This window comes from Neltuma alba, unplaced genomic scaffold (assembly GCF_004799145.2).
Source record: "Neltuma alba isolate B1F8T4 unplaced genomic scaffold, ASM479914v2 tig00011698_pilon, whole genome shotgun sequence".
NCBI classification, from domain to species: Eukaryota; Viridiplantae; Streptophyta; class Magnoliopsida; order Fabales; family Fabaceae; genus Neltuma; species Neltuma alba.
The window spans coordinates 370854-396305 of NW_021636335.1; the positions used below are offsets into that span (position 1 = coordinate 370854).

At 32.7% G+C, this 25452-nt stretch overlaps 1 protein-coding gene across 2 annotated transcripts; it reads left to right on the top strand.

Moving 5' to 3' along the window:
• Positions 1 to 20752: 20752 nt before the first annotated feature.
• On the top strand, positions 20753 to 25258 carry LOC114716917 (protein DETOXIFICATION 14-like). 2 transcript variants are annotated; one of them, XM_028901981.1, is made up of 7 exons: positions 20753 to 20864; positions 23247 to 23539; positions 23654 to 24198; positions 24299 to 24388; positions 24495 to 24551; positions 24681 to 24919; positions 25014 to 25258. In XM_028901981.1, the coding sequence occupies exons 2-7, from the start codon at positions 23288 to 23290 to the stop codon at positions 25256 to 25258; spliced, it is 1428 nt and encodes a 475-aa protein (XP_028757814.1). In that variant the 5' UTR covers positions 20753 to 20864; positions 23247 to 23287. The 2 variants fall into 2 exon arrangements, with proteins under 2 accessions (XP_028757814.1, XP_028757815.1); XM_028901982.1 differs by lacking the exon at positions 20753 to 20864 and adding an exon at positions 22446 to 22502.
• Positions 25259 to 25452: the final 194 nt, after the last annotated feature.

Here is a 25452-nt window from a genome sequence, read left to right on the forward strand (position 1 = left end):
ACAAAATTTACTAGTTTGATTTCCTCCATGGAGGTCCACAAAAAGAAACCAGAGATGTCATTGACACGTTAATAATTATATATTTATTACGTGTAAAGTTGATCGCTCTCGCGAGTGTACGGGTTCGATGTAGTAAAAATCCTAGAGTAATCTAGGGTCATACCCACAAGGAGATTGCGTTTTTACTAATCCAAATAAATAACAATGAGAATAGATGAATTGATTGATGAGATAATATGAAATAATAAATTAAAAGGAGGAGAAAATTAAATATAAGAGGAAAATCAATCACTAAAAGAGTTGGGGTTTAGGATTTACCCTATGAGTTGCTAGTTTCTATCCTTTGAATTGACTCTTTAATTTATTATAGTGACAACTATTCCTAAAGTGTCCTAATATTCTCCCGAATTATTAGTCCCTATTTAATTAGAGTTGAATTCATTCTCATGACACCCAAACAACTAACTAAATCTTGAAGTTATAGTCGTAAGTCACCATAAATATCTAGAACTATCCCTAGCCTAAGTATTTATGTCTACTTCTCTAGATCTAGGTTTTCTCTTCACCTCCCAGTCCATCAAGATCACCCATAATTTAGATTCAATAGTGGCCAGTCATAAAATCAATATGAAGAATAAGAGAAATAGATATTAAAATCAGAAGATATTCATAAAAGCCATAAAAAGAGTCAAAACAGAACTAATAAAAACTAGCTTCCCAGTTAGGCTACATACCTACCCCAACTGGGGAATTTAGAAACTCATAATAAAATAAACCATAAATAGTATTGTTCTAAAATCCCCAAACATAACAAAATAAAGGAAGAAGAAAAGAGGAATAAACTGTCAAAGGATCCAACAGAGGCCCTCTGCTCAGCTGCTGTCACAGGATGAACAAAGGTAGTAACTTTATTGATTTGCTATCGCAAACAATGCTCTGTTGCTGCCTCTGGGAATGCTCTCTAATCCTTTTTATAATGGTTTTGCATCTTCTCTCCCTTGAATCCATCGCCTCTTATCCATATCCATATATCTTCAATGTAATATAATATATTAGATTATTTCCCTTGCATTACTGCTGCCACTGTTATCCTTTTATCTTCTTCCTTGTATTCAATCAATATATTATATTATATTATATTATATTATTGCAATTGATTCATTCCTTGGATCCACATGCCTCACACCTCTAAGCAAATATTACTCCCCTTTTATTTTATCTTTTATTTGTAATATTTCCTTCTCTCAATAATTTTATATCTCCTGCAGTAAAGATAATAAAAGATTTGAGTAGATTTATTGCAAGATCATCTTTTATCCCATAATTGATAAAAGAGAGGAAAATCCAAAAAAGATAATTAAATAGGTATAAGATCTCTATAAATTTAACCAAATAAATCAAAATATACACCTTTTTAATTATAAAATATAGACTTATCAAAAGTTTATAAAAATGTGCTCTAATATCATTGTTTTTTATTACTGATAAGGCTTTTCATAGTTTCATGTTGTGGTCAAGCAGCAAAATAGACAACCACCAACATGGATTCTCCCACAAGTATGTTGTTTTGAGCTAAATATATGCTTATAAATCTTTTCAATAATCAAAGTTAATGTTTATAAATTTTTTTTTAGATGATCAAAGTCAGATATTCAATTTTAAATTTCATTTTGTTAGTACAGTTGTCAACCTGGGAGTGTTGAATGCAGATATTATGTCATCCACTATATGAATGATATCATTGAGACAGGGGTGACTAAGAAATTAAACAAGGTAAATATAGGTTACATTGCATGCAATTCTTCAATTCTTTTCACATTTTCAATCAAGTTGACTAATGATATGTTATTTTCAATTTACAAGCATTCCAAAATAGTGTGCGATATGACAAGGAGGAAATCAATTTGATGAGGGATACTTTATCAATAATATTGCTACAGAATCTTGAAAATGTGAAATAGTTAAGTCATTCATCACATTTTAGTTCATTATTTGATTATTAACACTAGTTCAGTATTTATTGATATATTAGGTGATTGAATAAGAATTAGATTTTAGTTAGGATAAGTCTCTTGAAATTGTTCTGCATATTCTTCTGCGCTCTGCTGGTTGATTTGGGTCTATAAATTGCAAGGAAGTTGTAAAGGAATTCACTCAGAAATTTTTTTAAAAAAATAGAGTTTTTAATGGTGGTTATTTGTTTAATAACTGTGATGGTTTGGTCATTAAAACCGTCGTAAAAAACCACCGTGAAAAGTTATTTTTCATGGCAATTTACAACCCCATGTTTTATTCTTCTTACAACGTCAATGGAATTCAATGCGGTTCCAAAACCGCCGTGAAAAACTCATTTTAACTGCCGTTAAAGGCTTTTTTCCTAGCAATGGGGGAGGGTTGGGGATGAAGGAAATGGAAATAACAACATTCTTATAACTAATGATAAAAAATCAATATAGTTATGATAACAATTATTTTTGTAATATTATATAACACTCTTAATCCTTCTTAACAAAATTAAATATTGAGTGCATAAAAAACGCAAAAAGGGGTAGGGACGCTAGGGGAAAAAAGAGGGGGTGGGAATGGGGAAGGGTTGGGGATGAAGGGAATGGGAGGAAAAGGGAGCGGCGAGGAAGGAGGGAGAAGAAAAAGAGGGGGAGGAAAAAAAAGAAGAAAAGAAAAGTGAGTAATAGGGGTTTTTTTTTTTTTTTAATAGATAAGGGTATTTTGGTCTTTTTCTAACATTTTATAATTCATATTTAAGACCCAGTCTCTGACAATAATTTTGTGAATTAAAGTACTCAAATTGTAATTTTGTATTTTTGAAGGTTTTTATTTGCCATTTTTCTTATATACATGTATATGTATTTTTATATGTATATGTACTGGACTATAACTCCACTTCTTTGTGGTTATCACTTAGGCAAATTGCAAGTATTGCAGGTAATACCCTTTTCTCATTTCTCTTTTTATTTTATCAAGCACGAGTATCTTTTTATTAGAGAAAACTTATTCGATGTATTGTCAACCCTAAATTTAGATATAACTTCTAGTAAAAACTTGAATATTAACTCGTCACGTTACAATGATGATAGGCTAATTCCACTAGATTGAACTCTCATTGGTGGCATTCTTGTTTCTTTCTGCATATGTCTTATTTTCTTGTCGAATGGATTCTTCAATATTGCTTGCTTAACTTTGCTTCGTGCACATAAGTTACTTTGGCGATGTTCAATTTCATGGAATGTGTTCTTCAAAGTTCAGTGATTTTTTTTAATGGTTGAATCTTAGTGTCTTATAGTGTGATGGGAAGGGAGTCGAAAAATGAAACCAATTAAGGATCCGATCGAAAGTCCGAATCATTAATTATTAATGGATAGGCATGTGCAGCGGCAATATACACACACACATATTTGTATGATGGATCGGATCAATAAATTGATGGACAAATAAAAGCCAACCAAATCATCGTTGTCAGAATGATCCCTTTCATCATGTGATATATTATTAATTATTTTGGCGAGGATGGGTAACATTTTTGTAGTATTATTATTATTATTCCTCTTCTTCATAATTCGTTCATCTATCTCTGATCCGTTTTAGGTGAAGAAGCAGTATTGTAGAGATCATGTTGGTAGCTAAGCTACTCGTTCACTACGTAGTACATGAATTTTAATGCTCTGATTTATTAATTTGTGATGGGAACCAGTTTTACAGCTTTATTTATTGTTGCATGGCATTCAATAATTATTTGGTCCCATGATACAATGGGGCAAACACTTAAAAACCACATATTACTCTGTTCATATTTATACATATATATATACACACACAGACAGTATTAATTTAGAAGCAACATGGTTTAGATATCTTTTATAATATACTACCTCCGGCACTTATAATATACTATCTCTTATATACATATATATATATATTTATATTAATGTATATTAATATATATATTTTCAGTTCTAAATATAAGACCTAGCAGAAAAAAAATTTATAAATTTTTTTAAACTCTTTCTATTGATTGCACATATTAAAAAGGTTTTTATATTAAAAATTAGTAATCAATGCAAATGATAAAAAATGGATACTTAATTTAGCAAGACCAGCGCATCTTTTTCTTTAAGAAAAACTAACCAACTAATTTTTTCAATATGGAGTCGGGGAGCATTTTTAATTCTATTGGCGCCGCATAGGATTATATTAACAATTAATGTGGCTACAGGTCAGATTTATCTTTAATTCAGAAGCTTATTATTAGTGGCAAGTCATCCTTCAGATTTAGAAACTAGTGCTTCTTTCTTTACTCCCTCTCACACTATCAAATAATCAGAAATATTAAGTTTCTTTCTTCAGCTCAAAAAAAAAATTGAATTTTCTTTCTTGCATTAAAGTAGGGTTTTGAACGTGAACACTATATACATGTTCGTGAGGATGGATCCTTAGTTATTATCTACAAATGGATGTGAAAGCCAGAAGTAAAGAATATGAGCCAGTAAGTATATTAATGAAGTTGAAATATATGTGCATACTGAAATTAAAACTCAAAGAAAGATGCTTTTATATATATGTCTCATTAATTATTATCATAGGGAGAATTGCAGTAAGACCTTAAGAAAGAAACATAATTACTAAAAAAATCCTAATAATCACTGAGCAGCTTATAATGACAAGTTAGTAGAATAGAAAACAACTTTTAACTTGTCATTAGAACTTTTTGATAGACATTTTCTTTCTTTAAAACCTCATTATAATTCTCCCTTAATTATCAGTTTGATAAGTCGGACCAAACGATTTCAACGAGTGACTGTGTCTTTTTATATGCTAATGGTAGTTTGGGATCTGTACAGTGTGGGTGAGTTGTATATTAAAGTATTTGAAGAAGGTTCATAAGAATGAACATGGATTTTTGTGGGAATCCAAGATTTAATTACATTTATTTTTTAGGCTTCTCCCTTAAATAAGGTGTACTCTTTTTTTTCATGATTTTTTCAATAAAATTACAACATATGAAAAGAAATTTTTTTTTTATAAATAACTTCTTTTTTTTAATAATTATATATTTGTTCTTTAGAAATATTAAAAATAGAAAGTTAAACACAAAGAGTAGTGCATACATATATATATATATATATATATATATATGTCTCTGTCTACACAGGTATGTGAATATTCTCTAAAAATAATTCCCACCGCAGCTTTTTTCCTTAGATATGTCCCTTTCCGGAAAATATTGTTTATATTTTTTTTTTCCATTCAAGAATTATTATATTTCACATTTTTCCTCTTTACCCCATCTCATTATTATTAATATTTTCTTTTTCCCATATAAAATTTTAATTTAATTTAAATATATACAACTACAAAAATTTAATAAGTTAGTTACGCATGGTTTTGAATTATTTTCCTCTCAACAATGACACAGGGATTAAAAGCCCGAATTGATATCTCTCCTGCTGTTTAAGGTTCCCAAAAGAGTGCCTTCGAGTAAGATGGAGGAAGGAGAGAATGGAAAGAAGCCTCTCAGAGAAAAACAGAGAGTTGGTGAACGAAGAGGATCATCTACCCATCACATGGCGCGTGTTTTCAAAAGAAGTGAAAGCAGTTTGTTGTGTAGCAGGCCCTATGGTGGCTGTGACTTCTTGAACCTTCTTTCTGCAAACCACCGCTTTGATGATAGTTGGTCAATTGGGAAAACTTGCTCAATCTAGCACCGGTGTTGCCATTTCACTTTGTGCTGTCACTGGCTTTAGTGTCATCGCAAGTCACTTATTGTTTTACAACCACAAGATCTTATCTTGCATTGTGGGGTTTTATACTTTTGCTGGATCACTAATAATTGCATTTTGGATTTTGCACTTTTATATAACAGTTTGGATTGGCTTCTGCACTTGAAACAATATATGGGCAAGCCTACGGAGCACAGCAATATAACAGTCAGTAGTCAAATAATTTTACGAAAAAGTTATCAATAGATCCCAGATAAATTAAATACTACTAGACACTAAAGAATTCGATTTTTACAAGCTTGATTTGTAAATGACGCGACCGATAAACTTGCAAATATGATAGTTTGTCTTATAAATATGATGAATTTTTTTTTTGAATCTATATCTGCATTTGATTTTCTTACCTAAAACATGTTATACCTTAGGGTCATTTATCAAAATTGTTTAGCTATTTATGAATCACTTGTGACGACCCAAACGTAGCTTTGAAACTACCGTGAACTTAATTTTTTTCCTCAAAACTTGGGTATCATCCTGCTGCATGCATACATAAATATTATACTAATAGCCAAGACAAAGATACTTGTAGGAATAAGTGTAAATAGGTTGTTTGGGTTATTGGGTCAAAACCCATGTTCGTTGGTTACTCTGTATAAATATTGGATCACTCCATGATCCCTCGTGAATGTATGGACCATCTTTCATAATCAATAATATTACTTCAATTCTCTTAAGCCTAAGTTTAAGCCTTATGGGCTATCATGGCATCAGAGCCGTTTCGAATCAAGCAGTCCATTGCCCAATGATACGGGCCCAAATCAAGAATTCCCCATCGAGCCATTTGCTGAACAGAGGCCATCTACAGGTGAAACTGGAAACACAGCTCCGTCAATTCTAGATTTTTCATCATGATGAGATCGGTCATGTTCTCTCTCCTACCATAACTAATTTTTTTTCTGCATCCGCCTGATTCTCTCGTTCTCGTTGATTCTGTAGTATTCCAAGCCTTCTTATCAATCTTCAGTCTTTCTTGTTATTCTTGCAAAGATCCAAAGTCCACCGCAATCTTGTCTTCATTGTCCTTGTTCAGATGGCCGTCGCTACCCTCCACAATGAAGGAGAAGACGACCTCTAATGACACCGTTGGCACAACCGTTAGCTTCCACCATCCCCTGTTCCTCCATCCTTCCGACACACAAAGTTCTACCATTATTCCCCATGTTTTGACCGGTTGTGATAACTATACGATTTGGAGTCGTGCTATGAAAATAGCACTATGAGGAAAGCATAAACTCGGTTTTATCGATGGCTCCTACACCAAATCATCTCAAGAAGAACGCTTCTGCGAGCAATGGGAGCACTGCAATGTGGTGTTTTATCCTAGTTACTGAACTCCATCTCACTATACATAGTGAGTGGTCTCATATTTTTTCAAGAAGCTCACTTGGTGTGGGCTGATTTGTAAGAGAGGTTTGACAAGGTTATTGGCTCTAGGATCTTCTCCCTTCATCGAGAAATTGCTTCTTTGCACCAAGGGTCATTGTCTGTCTCTTTGTATTACTCCAAATTGAAGGAGCTCTGGGAAGAACAAGCAATGTTGGCTCCCATACCCTCTTACAAGTGTCCTACATCAAACACCTATTCTGAAATGCTTCAACAGCAAAAATTGTTACAGTTTTTAATGGGCTTGAACGATTGTTACTCCTCTGCAAGAGGTTAAATTTTGCTAATGCATCTCTTCCCACAGTTAATCAAGTCTTTGCAATGATTTCTGATGATGAAGCCCAATGTGTTCTCGCCAATTCTTCTAAAAATTCACTAGTTGAACAAATGGCTATAGCAGCCAAGGGGAGAGGATGCGGACGAGGTAGAGGCAGAGGAAGCCCCCTCTCTGAATGCACATTTTGCCACAAGAAAGGTCATACAAAGGACATCTGCTGGTAATTGGTAGGATACCCTCCTGACTTCAAAGGGAACAAAGGGAAGCAGACTCAAGAAGCCAATGCTAACCAGACAGGAAAAGAAGCAGGAACAGATAGTGATGAACTTCCTTCAGACACAATATCCCCTTCATTTACCTGGGAACAATATGAAAGACTCTTGGAGCTTCTGAAAAAGGACTCAGACGCAACTATGCATGCTCTTACCGGTACTGGTACAAGTTTGCCTATCTCTTCTATTCACAAGAATACACACACCACTAAATGGGTTGTTGAGTTAGGGGCCACTACACATGATAGGAGATTCTTCATTGTTTGATACATATACACTGAATGATGGCCCTATTAAAAACATTAAAATTCCTTATGGTGAACGAGTAGTTGTTACTCATGTTGGCACTGACAAACTCTCTGAGGAAATTTTACTAGAAAATGTGCTATATTCTGAACTATTGCAATTCAATCTTATCCCTGTTCCTAGACTTACTAGAGACCAAAATTGCATGGTTGCGTTCTTCCTTGATTATTGTATAATGTAGGACCTTCAGGATAGGAGATTGAAGGGGACTGGTAAACTAATGGAAGGATTATACATTTTAGAAACTAATAGATATTCTACTGTAATGCATTTTGCTCACAATTGTACCTCTAATTTTGTTGACATTTGGTTGTTACACAATAGACTAGGACATGCTCCTATTTCTGTAATGAGACATTTGAACATTGTAAGGAACCAAAATGCTTCATTGAATAAAGAATGTGAAATTTGCATTCAATCTAAACAAACTAAACAGCCTTTCTCTACTAGCTATAGTAAAACGCACTCCTGTCTTGAATTAATACATATGGATGTGTGGGGTCCATATAGGACACCTACACATCAAGAGCATCAATATTTACTTATGCTTGTTGATGATTATTCTCGTGCCATGTGGATCTTCTTAATGAAACATAAGTCTAAAACCATAGGTTGCTTTAAGATTTTGCTGCCTTCATTAATAATTAATTTCTAGTAATATCAAAAGAGTAAGGAGTGATAATGTTACAGAGTTTGTTAATCAAGATTTTAGACTTTTTCAGGGAGAAAAAGGCATCATACATGAAACTTCTTATCCTTACACCCCGATGCAAAATAGAATTGTAGAAAGAAAGCATAGAACTTTAATACAAATGTCTAGAAGTTTGATGTTGCAGTCGGGTGTGCCTACTAAGTACTGAGGTGAATGTGTGAGAAAGGCTACCCACGTAGTTAATGGAGTTCCCTCTAGAGTTCTAGGATTTGCCACACCTTATGAGAGGGTTTATGGGAAAGAACCTGATTACAATAACCTAAAAGTCTTTAGATGTCTAGCCTATTCTACTGAACTAAATGTGACAGATAAGTTTAAACCAAGGTCCTTTCCATGTGTCTTTCTAGGGTATCCAAATAATCAAAAAGGCTATGTCCTTCTTAATTTGAAAACTAAACAAACCTTTGTGAGCAGACATGTGACCTTTTTAGAAAATAGTTTTCCCTTCAAAGGTAAACAAATTAACGTTTCAGGGGGAGTACATAAGGAAATAAGATGAATTTTCTTATTTGATGATCAAGATGAGGCCCCTCCTACTAATAGGGATAAAAGTATTAGTCAATACAATAATCCTAATGTAGTTGACAATATTGACTCTAAAATTGAATTAGGAGATGCCTTGAGAAAAGAGCCTCCCAGTAGACCTCATAGAGAAAGAAAACCTCCTATTTGGTCTAAGGATTACATCTGTAATATTACCACTGTAAGCAATCAAAGCAAAATCTTTTATCCCATTGAGAACTATATGACATACAATAATATATCTTCCTCTTATCTGGGTTTCTTGTGCAACATTGATGCTGTATCTGAACCTATTTCTTATGAAGACGCAGTGAAACACAAAGAATGGGTTCGAGCTATGAAAGTCAAAATTGAGGCTTTAGAAAGCAATAAAACCTAGGAAATTGTTCCCCTTCCAAAAGGTAAGAAAGCCATTGGCTGTAAATGGATTTATAAAATAAAATATAAGTCTGATGGTAATATAGATAAATATAAAGCAAGGTTAGTTGCAAAGGGATATAATCAAAGAGAGGGCATAGAATACCACGAAACTTTCTCTCCTGTTATAAAAATGGTAACTATAAGGGTTGTTTTGAAAATGGCTGCTGTTAACAATTGGAACTTGTACCATATGGATGTGCATAATGCCTTCTTGCAGGGAGACCTTGATGAAGAAGTGTATATGTCTCTTCCTCAAGGTTTTGAAAGAAAAGGAGGAAACATGGTTTGTAAGCTTAATAAGTCCCTTTATAGACTCAAACAGGCTCCTAGACAATGGAATAACAAATTGTATATGGCTCTAAAGCAAGGAGAATTCACCCAAAGTAAGCACGATTACTCTCTCTTCTTTAGAAATTTTAGTGATGGTATAGTTATGATTCTTATTTATGTTGATGACCTTTTAATCACTGGAAGTTCTAAGAAAAGGATAAAAGAGGTAAAAGAATTCCTGCATCATAACTTTAAAATTAAAGATTTAGGTGATATGAAGTACTTCCTTAGGTTAGATATTGCTCTTCTAAAGGAATTGTGTTATCACAAAGAAAATATGTGTTAGACTTACTTGTTGATTCTGGAATGAATGGATGTAAACCTATTGGCATGCCTATTGCTCGTGATTTAAAGTTACCAACACTTGAGAAGGGTAAGCACAAGAAATCAGATCTGCTCAAGAATCCTAAAAGGTATAGGAGGTTGGTTGGCAAGTTGATTTATTTGACAGTAACTAGGCCTAATATCTGTTTTCTGTTCAAGTACTTAGTCAATTCATGCAACAACGGATGAAAGCTCATATGTCTGCTGCATTAAATGTGATCAGATACCTGAAACAAAGTCTTGGTCTTGGAGTTTTAATCAGTTCAGCGGGGGATTTCTCACTTGATTGTTTCTGTGACTTTGACTGGGCCTCGTGTAGGACCACTAGGAGATCTATAACTGGGTATTTACTAAAACTTGGAGGTTCTCTTATCCTATGGAAAACCAATAAGCAACATACAGTTTCAAGGTCTTCTGCAGAAGCTGAATATAAGGCACTTGCTTTAGCTGTATCTGAGGTAGTTTGGTTGATAGGACTACTTAAAGAGTTAAATATTGCTCATTCACGTCCAGTAAAAGTTCACTGCGATAGTAAGGCTGCTATACATATAGCAACCAATCCTGTCTTCCATGAGCGGACAAAGCACATTGAAATAGATTGTCATTTTGTAAGAGAAAGGTTACAAGACAAACTTATTAGTTTGCAGCACATAAGTTCTTCCAACCAAGAGGCTGATTTCCGACTAAAACAGTAGGTCGTGATGTTCAAAATAAATTTCTTAGCAAGTTAGGTGCTTTGGATGTGTTCAGCCCCAATTTGAGGGGGAGTGTAGGAATAAGTATAAATAGGCTATTTGGGATATTGGGCCTAAGCCCATTTTTGTTTGTTACTCTGTATATATATTGGATCACTCTATGATCCCTCGTGAATGTATGGACCGTCTTTCATAATCAATAATATTACTTCAATTCTCTGGAGCCTAAGTTTAAGCCTTACGGGCTATCAATACTCACACTTGGGTGCTTCAACAAATCTATGAAGCAGATAAAGTCGATTTTTGTGTTCTTGTGGTATGAATTCAAATGCTGGAAATCAGATTTTATGATTGAATAAGTGAACCATGGTCTAATCATGGCTAAGTGAACCATTACTCCAACCGGTTTAATCCCTGTTCAGATGCAACGTTGAGAAAACCAGACAATGTGAAAACGGGAAAATGGAAGACAAAGTCAAGGCAAATGAAAAGATGGGAAAGGGCCAAAAGAACAAAAGGAAACAAAAACAGAAAGAGAAGCACAAAGTCTGCATTTTGCCGTCGAGCTTAATTGTGATCCTGTTCTTTACTCTATGAATGCAAGGAATAAAGGGCTCGGACACACAAAATTAGACCACCAAAGACACCTAAATATTGGATACGTTTGAAATATAAAAAGGCAATAATTTTTTTTTGGGGGGGGGGGATTAAGTCAATGAAAAAACAGTAAATTATAATATATTCAGAATGATTGGGCGTAGGGAAATGTCGTATACATCTTCTTTTTTGGGGGGGGGGGGGGGGGGGGGGGGGGGGGGTAACTTATTTAGCTTCTATTGTCACATCCGAACAATTGTCGTTTTGACATTAGCAGCCTAAAAGGCCAAAACTCCCTAACACTTCTGACTGTAGTAGTATTGGGAATATGTCTCCAAATATTCAACCCCCCGTGGCGACTCCCACTTACCAAAATCTACTTCATTTAAAACTCAGCTCCAAGTAGTAAACTAGTTTACTGACCTTTTAGTCCGTTTGATTAAAAGTTTTGAATGAAACAATTAGATTAGATTTTGTTTTTGCTTATTGCGCTTGAAACGATGTTCTTTTAAGTTAAAAATATATGTATCAGCAATCCATATATTTATATTTTTTTATAATTATGATGCCTAACTAGTTTTTTCGATAAAGAAGAAAACTGTAAACTACTCTATATTATAATAAAGAAACAAATAACCAGAAATCATCTAAATGAACCAAGCGGAATCCAGGGGGCATTGTCAAAGCTCGTTTGGCGAGCATGCCAGCTTCAGAGTTCTTCTCTCATTGAATGTATTGAAGATTATCACACCAAATCCATTGAAGCATTGTATGACTTTCTAGGACTAAATTCTAGTTATCATGAAGTTCATTATTTCAATTCTTGATAAGTTAAATTGCATCCAAAGAATCCTTTCTTAAGCAAACTCGTCTTTGATTCTCCTCCCATGTCCTGTTAAGACCAATAAGAATGCCCAAAGTATTGCTGCTAAAGGATCTCCATGTTGTATATTAAGCACGAAAACTTCCATCAAAATTCCTCTATAGTCTTTGATAACACCTCCACATGCTTCTCATGACTCTAGTTCATAAAGCATCTTGGTTGTTGATCAAGCCCTATCCAGCCTAACTATTAACTTTGTAATATAAGAATCTTACAATTAAACGCAGCTAAACTGTGCTACATGATGCGCCCTTTTTAAAAAGAAAAAATATGTATTTTTTATGAGGAATAATATTTGCATATATAAGCACATTAAGAATACCTAAAAAAAAAAAAACTAAACCAAATATAAGGCAATACAACAATACAAAAGCAAATAATAGAATTAGACTTGTCGAGACTTGTAACCCCATTAACACCAAGCATTTTCTTAAATCTTTTTGTAATAAGAGATTATGATTTTGAACCCTCTGTTGAGTATATAATAGGAGTGTGAGTTACAACAACAAAAAATTAAAAAAAAAATAGATTAGGTGCCATATCAAATTAACACATTATGCTAATTGACTTTTATCTCAACTTTAATTTGCCAAAGTAAGTCAAAATAAAAAATTATTTTTCCCAACGTTAATCCAAATAAACTTTTAAATTTGCGGTTTTGATCTGTATTTTGGAAGTCCATGGAACGTAGATCCATACAGTTATTTGATTATTAGGTAAAGGCCTGTTGGGAGTATAAAAAATGTCCATTACTATATATTTGGCGGTTGCTTTGAAATCAAAAGGTTGAATATCAGATTAAAAAAAAAAGGGTTGAATTTTAAAATTAATCAAATAAAAAGGTTGGAAGTCCCCGTCATTAATCTTCACGAGTTTAAAAAAAAAAAGTCAGCATCACTTTTATTTTTAATCATTTTGTCTAATGGTAATTAATCCCATCCAATTCACGTGCGAAAAAATTAGAGAAAAAAGAACAAAAATAAGTACTCTTTTGACATTAAAAATCCAAATCAATATCTAAATAAAATGAAAGACAAGTCCCAATAAAGTACTCAGTCATTGAATAATAACTTTTGCAAAACATATAACAAAAACAACAACTTAGCTAATGACAACTTATGCGTTGTTTTGATAAATAAAGCTCCCATCCAATTCGAAAAGACAAAAAATATCACATAAAATGACAGGAAACCTAACCATGGAAAAGAGGGAAAATGGAAGCCAAAGCCAAAGCCAAAAGCAAATAAGGATATGTAAAAACTTAAACACGCAAAAGGCAAGTGAAATAAAGACAGAAAGAATAAAACACATCCCAGAAACAAATGAAAATCACATGATGACTCTGAACCATCCAAACCGATGTTTTGTTAATTAACTATTGATCTAGTTTTCTTGGTTCTTTGGTTAATTCAGACTAGATCGATCAAGCATTAATTCATTCTTTTTTCTTTTAGTCAGATTCGTCCATCGCGGGCTTCCAATAACGTATCATTGAAAATAACATAAGCCAACTTGCCAACATAATTCATTTATTATATTTGTAAGGTTAAATTAAATAAATATTTCTAAATAATAATAATAATAACAATCACTACCTCCAGTCCTTCTCGTCAATTTAACCAGCAAGCCACAGGTCGAGTTCCCAAAACTAGATCTTATGCATATTAAGGATCAGAGGTAATATAGGAGCTTGACAATTAATTTGGGGATATTAAGAAAACTAATTAAGTTGATTATTTCTAACAAATATGAGTTGGCTTCCCTAAACTAAACTTTTTAATAATGTGCAATTGGAACTACTCCTTGATGAAAACTACTTACATACAATCATCAATAGGAATATTTTTAAAAAAATTATTATTTAAAAGACAAAATAGATTGTTGTATTATGTTTAGAACCAAATTAACCTCTAATTGTTTATTATATTAAGGATAGGAGGTAGCATTTTTTTAAAGACAATAATTAGGTTAAATTTCTTATAACCATTATGTTGAATATTTGAATCACACTTTGCCATGTATATAGATCCCATTTTTTAGGGGGCCACATCAGAAAAAGGGGCACATAACAAAATGTAATTATAGATTTTGACATAATGGCTGTAAGAAATTTAATCCAATTTTTGTTCCTTACTATAGCAATTCTTGAGCGACCCTCCACATAACAAGACAATCTTTACCCCTTGCTGCATGTTATCACTTTATTAATCATTTGTTTTAATTTAATGATTTGATCAAGTGGGCGCAGCACACAAAAGAAAATCAAGTGGCCCCATAAAAACCACATCTCAACACAAAGGTAAAGTATCCTCCCGCGCTATGTTAATATTTTTCAGGTACATCCAGTGTGATGATATTATTAAGTTTTTCTAACCAAATCTAATGGAAGTTAGTTAGGATTTTAATTAAAATTTAAAAGCATGGGGCAGGAGGTCCTCAATGAGAAATGTTTCTCCACACCGGCCTCATTAATCGTCCATATGGCGCCGCAGCCAGCTGCATCCCAATTGCCCCAACAGTCCACACTCACATTTCATCCACATTTACTCACATAAATGGAGCAAGCCAGACAAGCTTGGGGCCACCATAATTAATGATACACATTTAATTAGGAAAAACCATATTGGAGGTATCTATACTTTTTTTCATTTTTCAATTTGGTACCTATGTGTTTTTTGTTCTTAACTAAATCTTTATTTTTCCTCTATTAACATTATTAATCCTTATGTAGAGACAAAATATCAATAGAACAAAGTTATAAGAGCTAATGTTGCTAAAAAGATAAAATTAAATGTTTAATTAAAGAGAAAAAAACACATAGGTATCAAATTAAAAATTGAGAGAAAGTATAGATACTTTCAATATGGTTTTCTCCATTTAATTATACTAGTGCCTCTTTTTTGTCATATATAGGCGTCCTTCCATCAGAGGTTTAGATAGAATTTAACCATTAATTTACCACTCCATGAGGAACAAGAGCCTTCTATTATAGATTCAATTCTCATTGGCTATATTAATTATTTCTGTTTAATAAGGGGGAAAAACTTAACTTTATATTGTTTTACTAAAAAAAAAACTAGACTTTACCAACAAGTTGTTGATTGAGATGGTAAGCAGTCTCATTTTTTAAAGAAAAGAACAAAAATTCAAATATCAAGAAATATATTTTTTGGGAAAGCTTTAATTTTCATGCTCCCAGCCTGAAAAAAATTAGTTTCAAGTCTAGAGTAACTTGATGATATTTTGATTTATTAAAAAAAAACTGAACTTTGTTGTCACCCTCCATCAAGATGTTTTGGATCTGGGCTGGATTGGATTCTTCTCTGGAAAATGGCGAGTACTACGGTTAAAAATTTGAAAACCAATTATTTGGGGCCCATTTCTAGTATTTTCTTTGTCACAATTTCTTAATTGAGGGAATCCGAACCCACTTCCAAATCTTGTTTTGTCCTCTACTCCATCAAAACCTGTGGGTCGAAACGCTGAGTCACTGCTCCCTCGACCAAATGTTTTGGTCAACAGATACAGCTGGCAGGACAAAAGTTGTGCGTAAATCATGTGATGATTTTTTTTTTAATATTCTTTCATTTGTAATACTATTGACCTTTTATCATCTAAAATTTTAAATTTTAAATTATATACTTCTCAGGTCCTATTTATAAGACACTTGCAGCATATTTTACATGGACTAAGAAAAAACTTAAATTGTAACTCTCTATTAAAATATAACAATTTTTTAATTTTATCCCTATTTAATATATACACTATAATATACAAAGCATAAAATAGCACATTCATGCTGAATACTTAATGATGTCACTTATAAATAAGACTAAAAAAAAAATCTTTTCTCCCTACTTTATATATAAGACCAAAAGAATATATTAGAATCAAAACATACTTAAATTTCTCATAGTCACTAGTAAAAAAAACTAATCCAAACTTCATAATTAACCAACAGCACTTCTAACTAGTGTTACTTATAAAAATCATGATTATCTAAAATCATAATCGAGTTTACCACTAATCCAAGTAGGCACTAAGTTAACTAGATTAGAATTTTAGAAGAAACCTACTATGGCACTCAATGAGAAACATTTGTTGTCGAGAGTATCATATCTTAATGACATGAATTATTTTTTTTCCTTATGAATGAGAGATTACAAGTTTAATTCCATTATAATTCCAAATTATTAGTACCTATTCCTCTAATTTTAAAGGGGAAAAAAATGAAAGGTAAACATTTGCCATGAGGTTCTCGTGGGAATGCTATTGCGGCCACCAAAACGCCAGCCGAGCTCGCCTCGTTCACATTCCATACCCATCTACTCTGGGTCCCGCAGCCACGTGTACACTCCTTTATTGGTATAAAAATTGCAGTAACTACACTTTGTGGTCGCTACCCTATGCTCACCACCTACCGGCACCCATCAAGGCTTCTTCTGATCGAGAGGAGTCGCAAAGCCTCTTACAGGTTCTATTATTTTCTCTCTTTCCCCTTGCATCTGTCCTTTTCAATTGTTATCGTTGAATTTTTATTAATTGCTGTGATATATACTCCTTCAGTCCTTAATGTAAGACCCATTTAATTAATTTGATTAGATTAAGAAAGTTAGGTAAATTAGTTAATTATAAGAAATGTGACACATTTTTCCTAAAACACTATAATCATCTTTCTTAATACTATCTCTCCTTCTTCTACTTGATTATGGTTGAGGGAGTATCCATAGGGGTAATTTAAAGAAATTTATAATATGATAAATGGGTCTTATATTTAGGACCAAAACCAACTTAACAATTAGATCGTATATTAAGGACTGGAAGAGTGTATATATATATGACCTGCTCTGAAGAAAGTGGAAAATTAAACTCCAAATTAAAGGATCTGATCATTTATAGAAAGTCCGAATCATGAATTAATTGATAGGCATGTGCACGCTCCAATCAATTAATTGATAGACCAAAACCTAACCAAATCATCATTTTCAGATTGACGTGGGTGTATATATATCATTCATGTGATATTAATTATTTTTTTGGTGAGATGGGGAACATTATTATTATTCATAACTCATCATCCATCTATCTCTTTTCAGTTTTAGTTGTAGACCGCTGTGCTGGGGAGCTATATTTGTTAATAGTCGTCCACGTAGTATGAATTTTAATGCTGTATGTGATTGGTCATTATCAACAGCATGTGGGAACCTGTTCTAGAGCTTCTTTAATTTGCTGGTGCTGGGCCAGATTGAATAATTTGATGTCATCATCGGAAAAGCACTTAAAACCACATGCTCCTCTGCAATGAGAGGTTCTTTTCCTTTTACTCCTCTAACTTATTGTTCTTATTACTCAAAAAAAAAAATCGTCTTTGAAAATTACACTTTCTGCCCCGATTTTAATTATTGGCGCTCCAAATTTCTGCTTAAAGTATAACTATGGCCACAAGTAGTTAAACATTCCACCCCGACTTTATCTGTTGCCACATAAAATTACACATTTCGTGATGATTTTAATTGTCACAATAAAAAGTCAAATTTTTAGTTGCACCTTTAGGTTTCATTGCGGAAAGTCCACTTTTATGGGAGCCTTTTAGAATCATTGTTGAAAGTTCTTTTTATAGTGACATAAGTTACTCCATCCATCCTTTTTATGCGAAACAGCTATCATCTTTACCTTATCCTTATTAATAGAAACATTTTGCGGTAGTTTCATTTTTTTCACCATTAATTACTTATTTTTCTACTCAATATAATTATTATCTAATTTTTCAAAACATCATTTTTTTTATTTTAATAATTTTCTTATTCTTTCTCCCCCATAAGTAAGAGTTTTTTGGTGGAAAAAGAACTTGCCATTTTTAATTAATTTTAACTAATTTTTTAGTATATGTGATTTGTCCAAATGTTTCTTATAAAAATGGATGGGGGGAGTACCTCAGAAAATATATTATATGAATGTACAATTTTATTTCTAATTTATTATTGAGCATATTGTTATATTTTTAGAAAATATATTAAATAGGGATAAGGTTGAAAAGTTAATAGATTTTAAGATAGAGTTAATAAAGTTTAAATTTTTTCTTCATTTTAGAGTAAGATAAAAAGAGCTTTAAAAAAAAATCCATGTAAGTTCATAAACTTTATTTGTTGACAATCCTTTTGATATTTAGGTTAAGACACTCACTACTTAATAAATAATCATGGGTTAAAGTATAATTTTGATCTTGATCTTATTTTTCAGATTCAATATTGTCTATAATCTTTTTAGTTGTGCAATTTTACTCCTCATGGGTAAAACTGCACCCAAAAAAAATATCAGAGTCAAAATTACACTACTAAAAATATCAGAGGTAAATTTGCATATGAGAAATAACATAAATGTTAAGATTGCATTTTAATCCAATAATCATTTAATCAAAACATCACAGCTCGTTACGCCTTGCTCTCTTAGTTTGCCTCCTGCCCCTCCTTCATTTGTCATTGGCCCTCCTTAGGTAATATCTGCAAGGAAGACAAGTTTGTTGATGCAATTACAAAACTGTTTTTAAAAATTAAATTTTTCATTTTGCCTATCATCATATACTAGGTATCATTATTAAATTCTTTTATATTACATTTGAATGTAAATGGAGGGCATTTCTGAATCAACCCATTACATATTGGACAAAACAATAGAGACAAAAACTTATATCAAGGACTTGTATTTTATTCTCACTCAATATATAGGAGTAGTTCAAAAAGTTAAGACATGTATTTAAGTCCTCATCACAATGGTAAATATCATTATACTTATCATTGTACTAAGATCTATTCCGTTCAAGTTAATTCTGATAGTCTTTATTTAAATTTTTTTTATAATTTTTAAATTACTTATACATTGAAATATTATTTTAAAAGAATAAAAAATAAAATTCAGTTTGAACCATTTAGATTAGGCGGAGATCATTTGTAGTGGTGATGGATTCTTCATACACATCAGTCTATTTAGCACCTAAAGCCATATTAAATTCATAAATAAGGATCGAGGTTTATAATCGTATCATTGCAAATAATATTATTACCGGAAGGAATAATTCTTACCACTTTTTAATTAACTGGAAGACAGCTAGGCAGTTAATTATTAATTATTAGTTGTGCTAACAAAGGCGCCTGCGACAAACGAGCATCACAGCATTAATTGAGACAATCAGCGCAAATTTAGGATGTTTCTTGTCAGATAAATGAATTGAGGGCCATTGCAATATAATCCTTTTGATTGCTCCTTTTATCGGATTTAAAACTTACTTCTAATATGGTTTATACGAACTAAAAAAATTTAAAATTTTATTAATTCTAATTTAAATTTAAAATTTTATTATCTTTATTTAATATATATTATATTTTGTAAAAACAAAGTCAATATAATAAAAAATAAAAAATAAAATTATACATTTATGTAAAAAATTTCTCTCTACCTTATAAATATGGCTAAAAAACTTGTTTTTTCCTCTCTATCTTATAAATAAGATTAGAAGAATATATACGTGCATTTCAAGTGAATATGCCATAATTGAGCAATCCTCATGATCTGCCTAATTACTTATTATTATCATTTGGAAACCCGGTCAAGCACGTGATCCTGTGGCCTATGGGTGAAAGAAGGGCATTGGTAGTAATGGACACATATATAAATATATATATATATAGAGAGAGAGAGAGAGAGAGAGAGAGCACTGCAGAACCTATCCCAACCAGCGTCAGCACAAAATAAATAATTGTGCATCATGCATTATTTGTAAGGCTCAAGAATTAAAAGTCATTCTTGTCTTTTCAAAGTTTATTTTTAATATCGCATTAAAATTGTTAAAAAAAGTAATATTACTGTTTTCATTTGAGAAAGCTAATGTTAACTAAAAAAATAACATTAACTGAATGTCAATATTTTTAATGGAAATGATAATATTATTTTTTTAATACTTTTGAACAATATTTAAAAAAAATTAAATATCCATATTTCTGAATACTTTTAAGATTGGAAAGGGAAAAAAGAATAAAAAACCTTAACCCCATTTATAATTCTATTGTCGTGGACTCGTGGTATGGGATTAACAATGTGGCTTTACTATTGGTCAGATTTATGAATGCGGCAGTCGGGTCCCACCAACCGGCCGACTTACACAGCATCTGTTAGTTTCATTATTATATAAATATGACCTTCCCATCTGTTCGTCTTCCTCACTCTCCTTCGTCTTTCTCTGATTCTCTAAATCCATTTTTGTTTTTCCTCAAAGCTGCCGTGGTTGCTGCTTCAAAGAATCTGGGATCATCTTCAAGATTACGTTATATCGGATTCAGAAGCTTGTTACTGTGGTAAGTCATGATTCTTCAGATTTAGAAACTATTCTGTCTTTCTTCAGAAATTTTCCTGCATTAAAGTAGAGCTTTACACGACCAGCAACTTGAAAAAAAATTAACTCATAACTTACAAGATCATAAATTTGAATCTCACTACTGATATGAGAATTTTATTGGTAGACAATTTGTAAATATTTTTACAAATACTTTTTTAGTCTGAAGATATACCCTAATCATAGTAAACCTATGAGGCTTAGCTCACCTAAAATTTCTTTTCACAAAGAAAAAGAAAACAGAGCTTTGAATGTGAATGGATCTAGATCATGCATCTTATACGTACTTCAATATATATATTACCTTCTACTCTTGATGTATAAGATCTACTTAACTAATTTTAAAAAAATAAAAAAAAATAGTTAAGTTATTGGTTTTTCTAAATTATTTCTTAAATCATTTGCATTGAAACTATTATTTGATAAAAACTCTCCTGATATATATATAATTAATAAGAATACTTTGGAAAACATAAAAATGAATTGATATTTTATATATATGATCAAATTCAATTTTTAACATAAAAGTGAAGCTTTGAGCATGAAGCAGATCATTAGTGCGTCGGGTCCTCATTTGGTTGCATCGGATCCTCTCATCCAACTACATACATACACGTATATGGCATCATTCTATTCATATGTCCTGTCATCTACAATTTTTTTTTTTTAACTTCATAGTCATAGACCAGCTGCCGTATGAAGGCCAAAAATAAATAAGAGTAAGCTTAATTCATTCTCCGTTTAATAAGTGGGACCCACCCATTTGAATGAGTACTGACTATTGACTAATAATAGGTAAACTAGGTTAGGTCCTCCCACCCACAACACAACGCCAATCATCGGCATTTTTACTAAAATACTTTATATAAAAACAGTAAAAAAAAAATAAATACTATTTGATGAAAAATATTTATAAGGATACTACATTAAAAATCATTATTCGTAAGAACGAGTATAAGTTTACAAATCTGACACATTATTTTAATAAAAAAATCAAACTCGTTCTGAGCTTGAACGAGTTTTGCTGCACGGCGGTCTCTCCATATGACAAGATGGTCAGTTGAGTAAGAGAAGGAAGGACTTGGATTCTCTCTACTACCTTCCCATCTTCTTCCCCTCCATTACCCTTCTTTTCTCTTCACAACCATTGGATCAAAATTCTAATGGTCCAGATTTAACATCTTATAAAAATAATATTATTAAAAAAATAAATAAATAAATTTAAACTGTTAAAATCTGGTCTGAAGAGTTTACAATTGTAATAAAAAAATTAAAAAAAATTGTTATATAATAACAGTCTATAGTTATGAACTGTTCAGATTAGATTTTAACAGTTTAAATTTATTTATCTATTTTTTATCATAATATTTATTTTTATAAAATGTTATAAAATATTAAATCTGAACCATTAGAGTTTTGATCTAATGGTTGTGAAGAGAAAATGAGGGTGGTGGAGGGGAAGAGGATAGAAAGGGTAGTGGAGAGAATCCAATTCCAAAAAAGAGATGGGATGGGGGGAAAATTGCACAGTATAGCTTTTTCTTCTCTCTCTCTCTCTCACATATTCAAACAATTATATGAGCAAGTGCCAGGTGACTAGGTGAGCGTACGGGTCAAGCTGTTTTTTCCCTCACTGCCTTTTACACTGTAACTAATGATAGGTGTTTGATTTTTATGGGGAGTATAAGTGTATCTACATATATGCCTATGAACAATAATTAAATTAAAGTTAAAATTAAATATAAATACTTGATTTTGACCTTCTTTTTGCTAATAATCTTATGAATCAATGTAAATACTTGGTTAATATTCGTGTTAAATGTAAATTACTTGTAAAGAGAAGCTTTCATCATAAATGCAACTCATTTGTAGTATATTCAATGTTTATTTTTTAATTTTATTTTATTTAAGTTTTTGAAACATCATTCTCTTTATTTTAATAATTTTCTTATTATCTTTAACATAAGACACAAATAAGGGTATAAGGTGTGTCACTATGGTCTTTAATATAAGTTATTTGTAACATATTATGACATAAACAGGAAAAATATGTGTCAGTATTTGTGTCTAGGATGGGATCGAATTTGTGTCTAAGATAAAATAGACATTAAAATTATTAAAATAAACATTAAAAATAGAAAGTTAAAGACGCACAAATGCATGCATGCACACATATGTGTCTACTTCTCTGAAAATAATTCCCATGCCCAGGTTTATCCCATAGCTAGATCCGTCTCTTCCCGGAAAATTAAAGTTGTTTTATATTTATTTATGTCATTTAAGAGTAGTGATTATATATTTCACAAATTAAAAGCCTTAATTGATATCTCTCTTGCTGTTTAAGGTTCGCAAAATAGTGCCTTCGAGTGAGATAGAGGAAGGAGAATGGAAAGAAGTCTCTTAGAGAAAAACACAGACTTGGAGCACGAAGAGGATCATCTACCTATAACATGGCGTGTGTTTTCAAAAGAAGTGAAAGCAGTTTGCTCTGTGGCAGGCCCTATGGTGGCTGTGAATTCTTCAACCTTCTTTCTGCAAACCATCGCTTTGATGATGGTGGGTCACTTGGGAAAACTTGCTCAATCTAGCACTGGTGTTGCCATTTCACTTTGTGCTGTCACTGGCTTTAGTGTCATAGTAAGTCTCCCACTTGCTGTTTTACAAATACAAAATTGCATTTTGTATTGTGGGGTTTTATAATTTTGCTTGATAGATAGCTAAAAATTGCATTTTGTATTGTGTGATTCCTAGTTTGGATTGGCTTCTGCACTTGAAACGTTATGTGGTCAAGCCTACGGAGCAAAGCAATATAAGAAGTTTGGTGTTCAAATTCAAACTGGCATCTTCTGTCTTATTCTATGTTGTCTTCCTCTCTGTGTCTTATGGCTTAACTTGGGGAAGCTACTGGTTTTACTTGGTCAAGACCCTTTAATTGCAAATGAAGCAGGCGAATTTGCAGTTTGTTTGATTCCTGCCCTCTTTGGGTATGCAATACTTCAAGCACTAGTTCGATACTATCTTATGCAGAGCTTGATCTCTCCTCTTGTTCTCTCTTCTTCATTTATCATATGCTTCCACGTAGCTTGCTGTTGGGCATTAGTTTTTAAATCAGGAATGGGTCGCTTTGGAGGAGCTTTTGCCATTGGTATTTCATACTGGTTGAATGTGATCTTACTTGCTTTGTATATGAAATTCTCTGATTCTTGTGCAAAGACTCGGGTTCCAATTTCCATGGAGCTTTTCCAAGGCCTTGGAGAGTTCTTTCGCTTTGCTATTCCCTCGGCTATAATGGCTTGGTATTCATCTTCCCCACTTAATAATATGTCTTTCTCTGTATTTTATATTATGCCTTAGATAATGTTATTGATATAGATACTTGATGATTGATTATTTCAGCCTCCAATGGTGGTCATATGAGGTGACTACACTGCTCGCTGGTCTTTTACGTCCAAACCCAGAGCTTGAAACTTCAATTTTAGCCGTGTGGTATATGCTTTTTCTAAATTTTTCAGTCTCCTAAATCTGTCAGAAGTATTAAAATAATGATACAATACTATGAATTCCTTATACTCATTTTGTATTTGGTGAACAGTGTTTCAATGAATGTTACAATCTATTCGATACCAGAATCAATTGGTTCAGCAGCAAGGTTCGTATCACATAACATTCATCAATGCTTATTAGACTTTCTCTTCATAAAGTCTCTCTCTCTCTCTCTGTGCCTGACATAAAGTCTCTCTCATTATATTGCTGACTTTTTGTGATTGGTATTATTCAGTGCGAGAGTTTCAAATGCATTAGGAGCGGGAAGTCCACAGGTGGCAAGATTGTCTGCCTTGTGTTCGAGGATTCTGGCAACCTGTGAGGCTCTTATAGTGAGCTCAATCATTTTTGCAAGTCGGAATGTTTTAGGTCATGTTTTTAGCAATGAGGCAGATGTGATCCACTATGTCACAGACATTGCTCCTCTTTTAGTTTTGTCTTCTTTTATGGACTCCTTACAAGGCACCCTTACAGGTAAAATCTTTCATTCCAATACCGTTCAAAACACAAGTACGTACGTTCTTATTGCATTCAAACTTCACATAAATCTAATTCTCGTCGAAAATAGGGATTGCCAGGGGAAGTGGGTGGCAGCATATAGGGGCATATGTGAATTTCGGAGCTTATTATGTTATTGGCATTCCACTAGCTGCAATCTTGGGTTTCTGGTTAGACATGAGAGCAAAAGGCCTTTGGCTTGGAATAACGACTGGTACAATCTGCCAAGTGATTGTGCTAATGATCATATTAAGTTGTACAGATTGGATGAAAGAGGTTTGTTCTTCACTACTTTTTAAAATACCTCTCCAATAATTGATGACCATCTTCACTTTTGATCAGGTTTTGCAACAAGTTTTCGACATTTATGAATAGTGCTTGTATTTTGAGTTGTTCTCATTGTGGGAGAGTTTGAATTTTGCAGGCCAGAAGGGCTAGGGAGAGGATGTTGCAGAAAACTTTGGCAGAAGAAGAAAATGTTTTGGTTTGAGCAAACACCAGAGTGTATT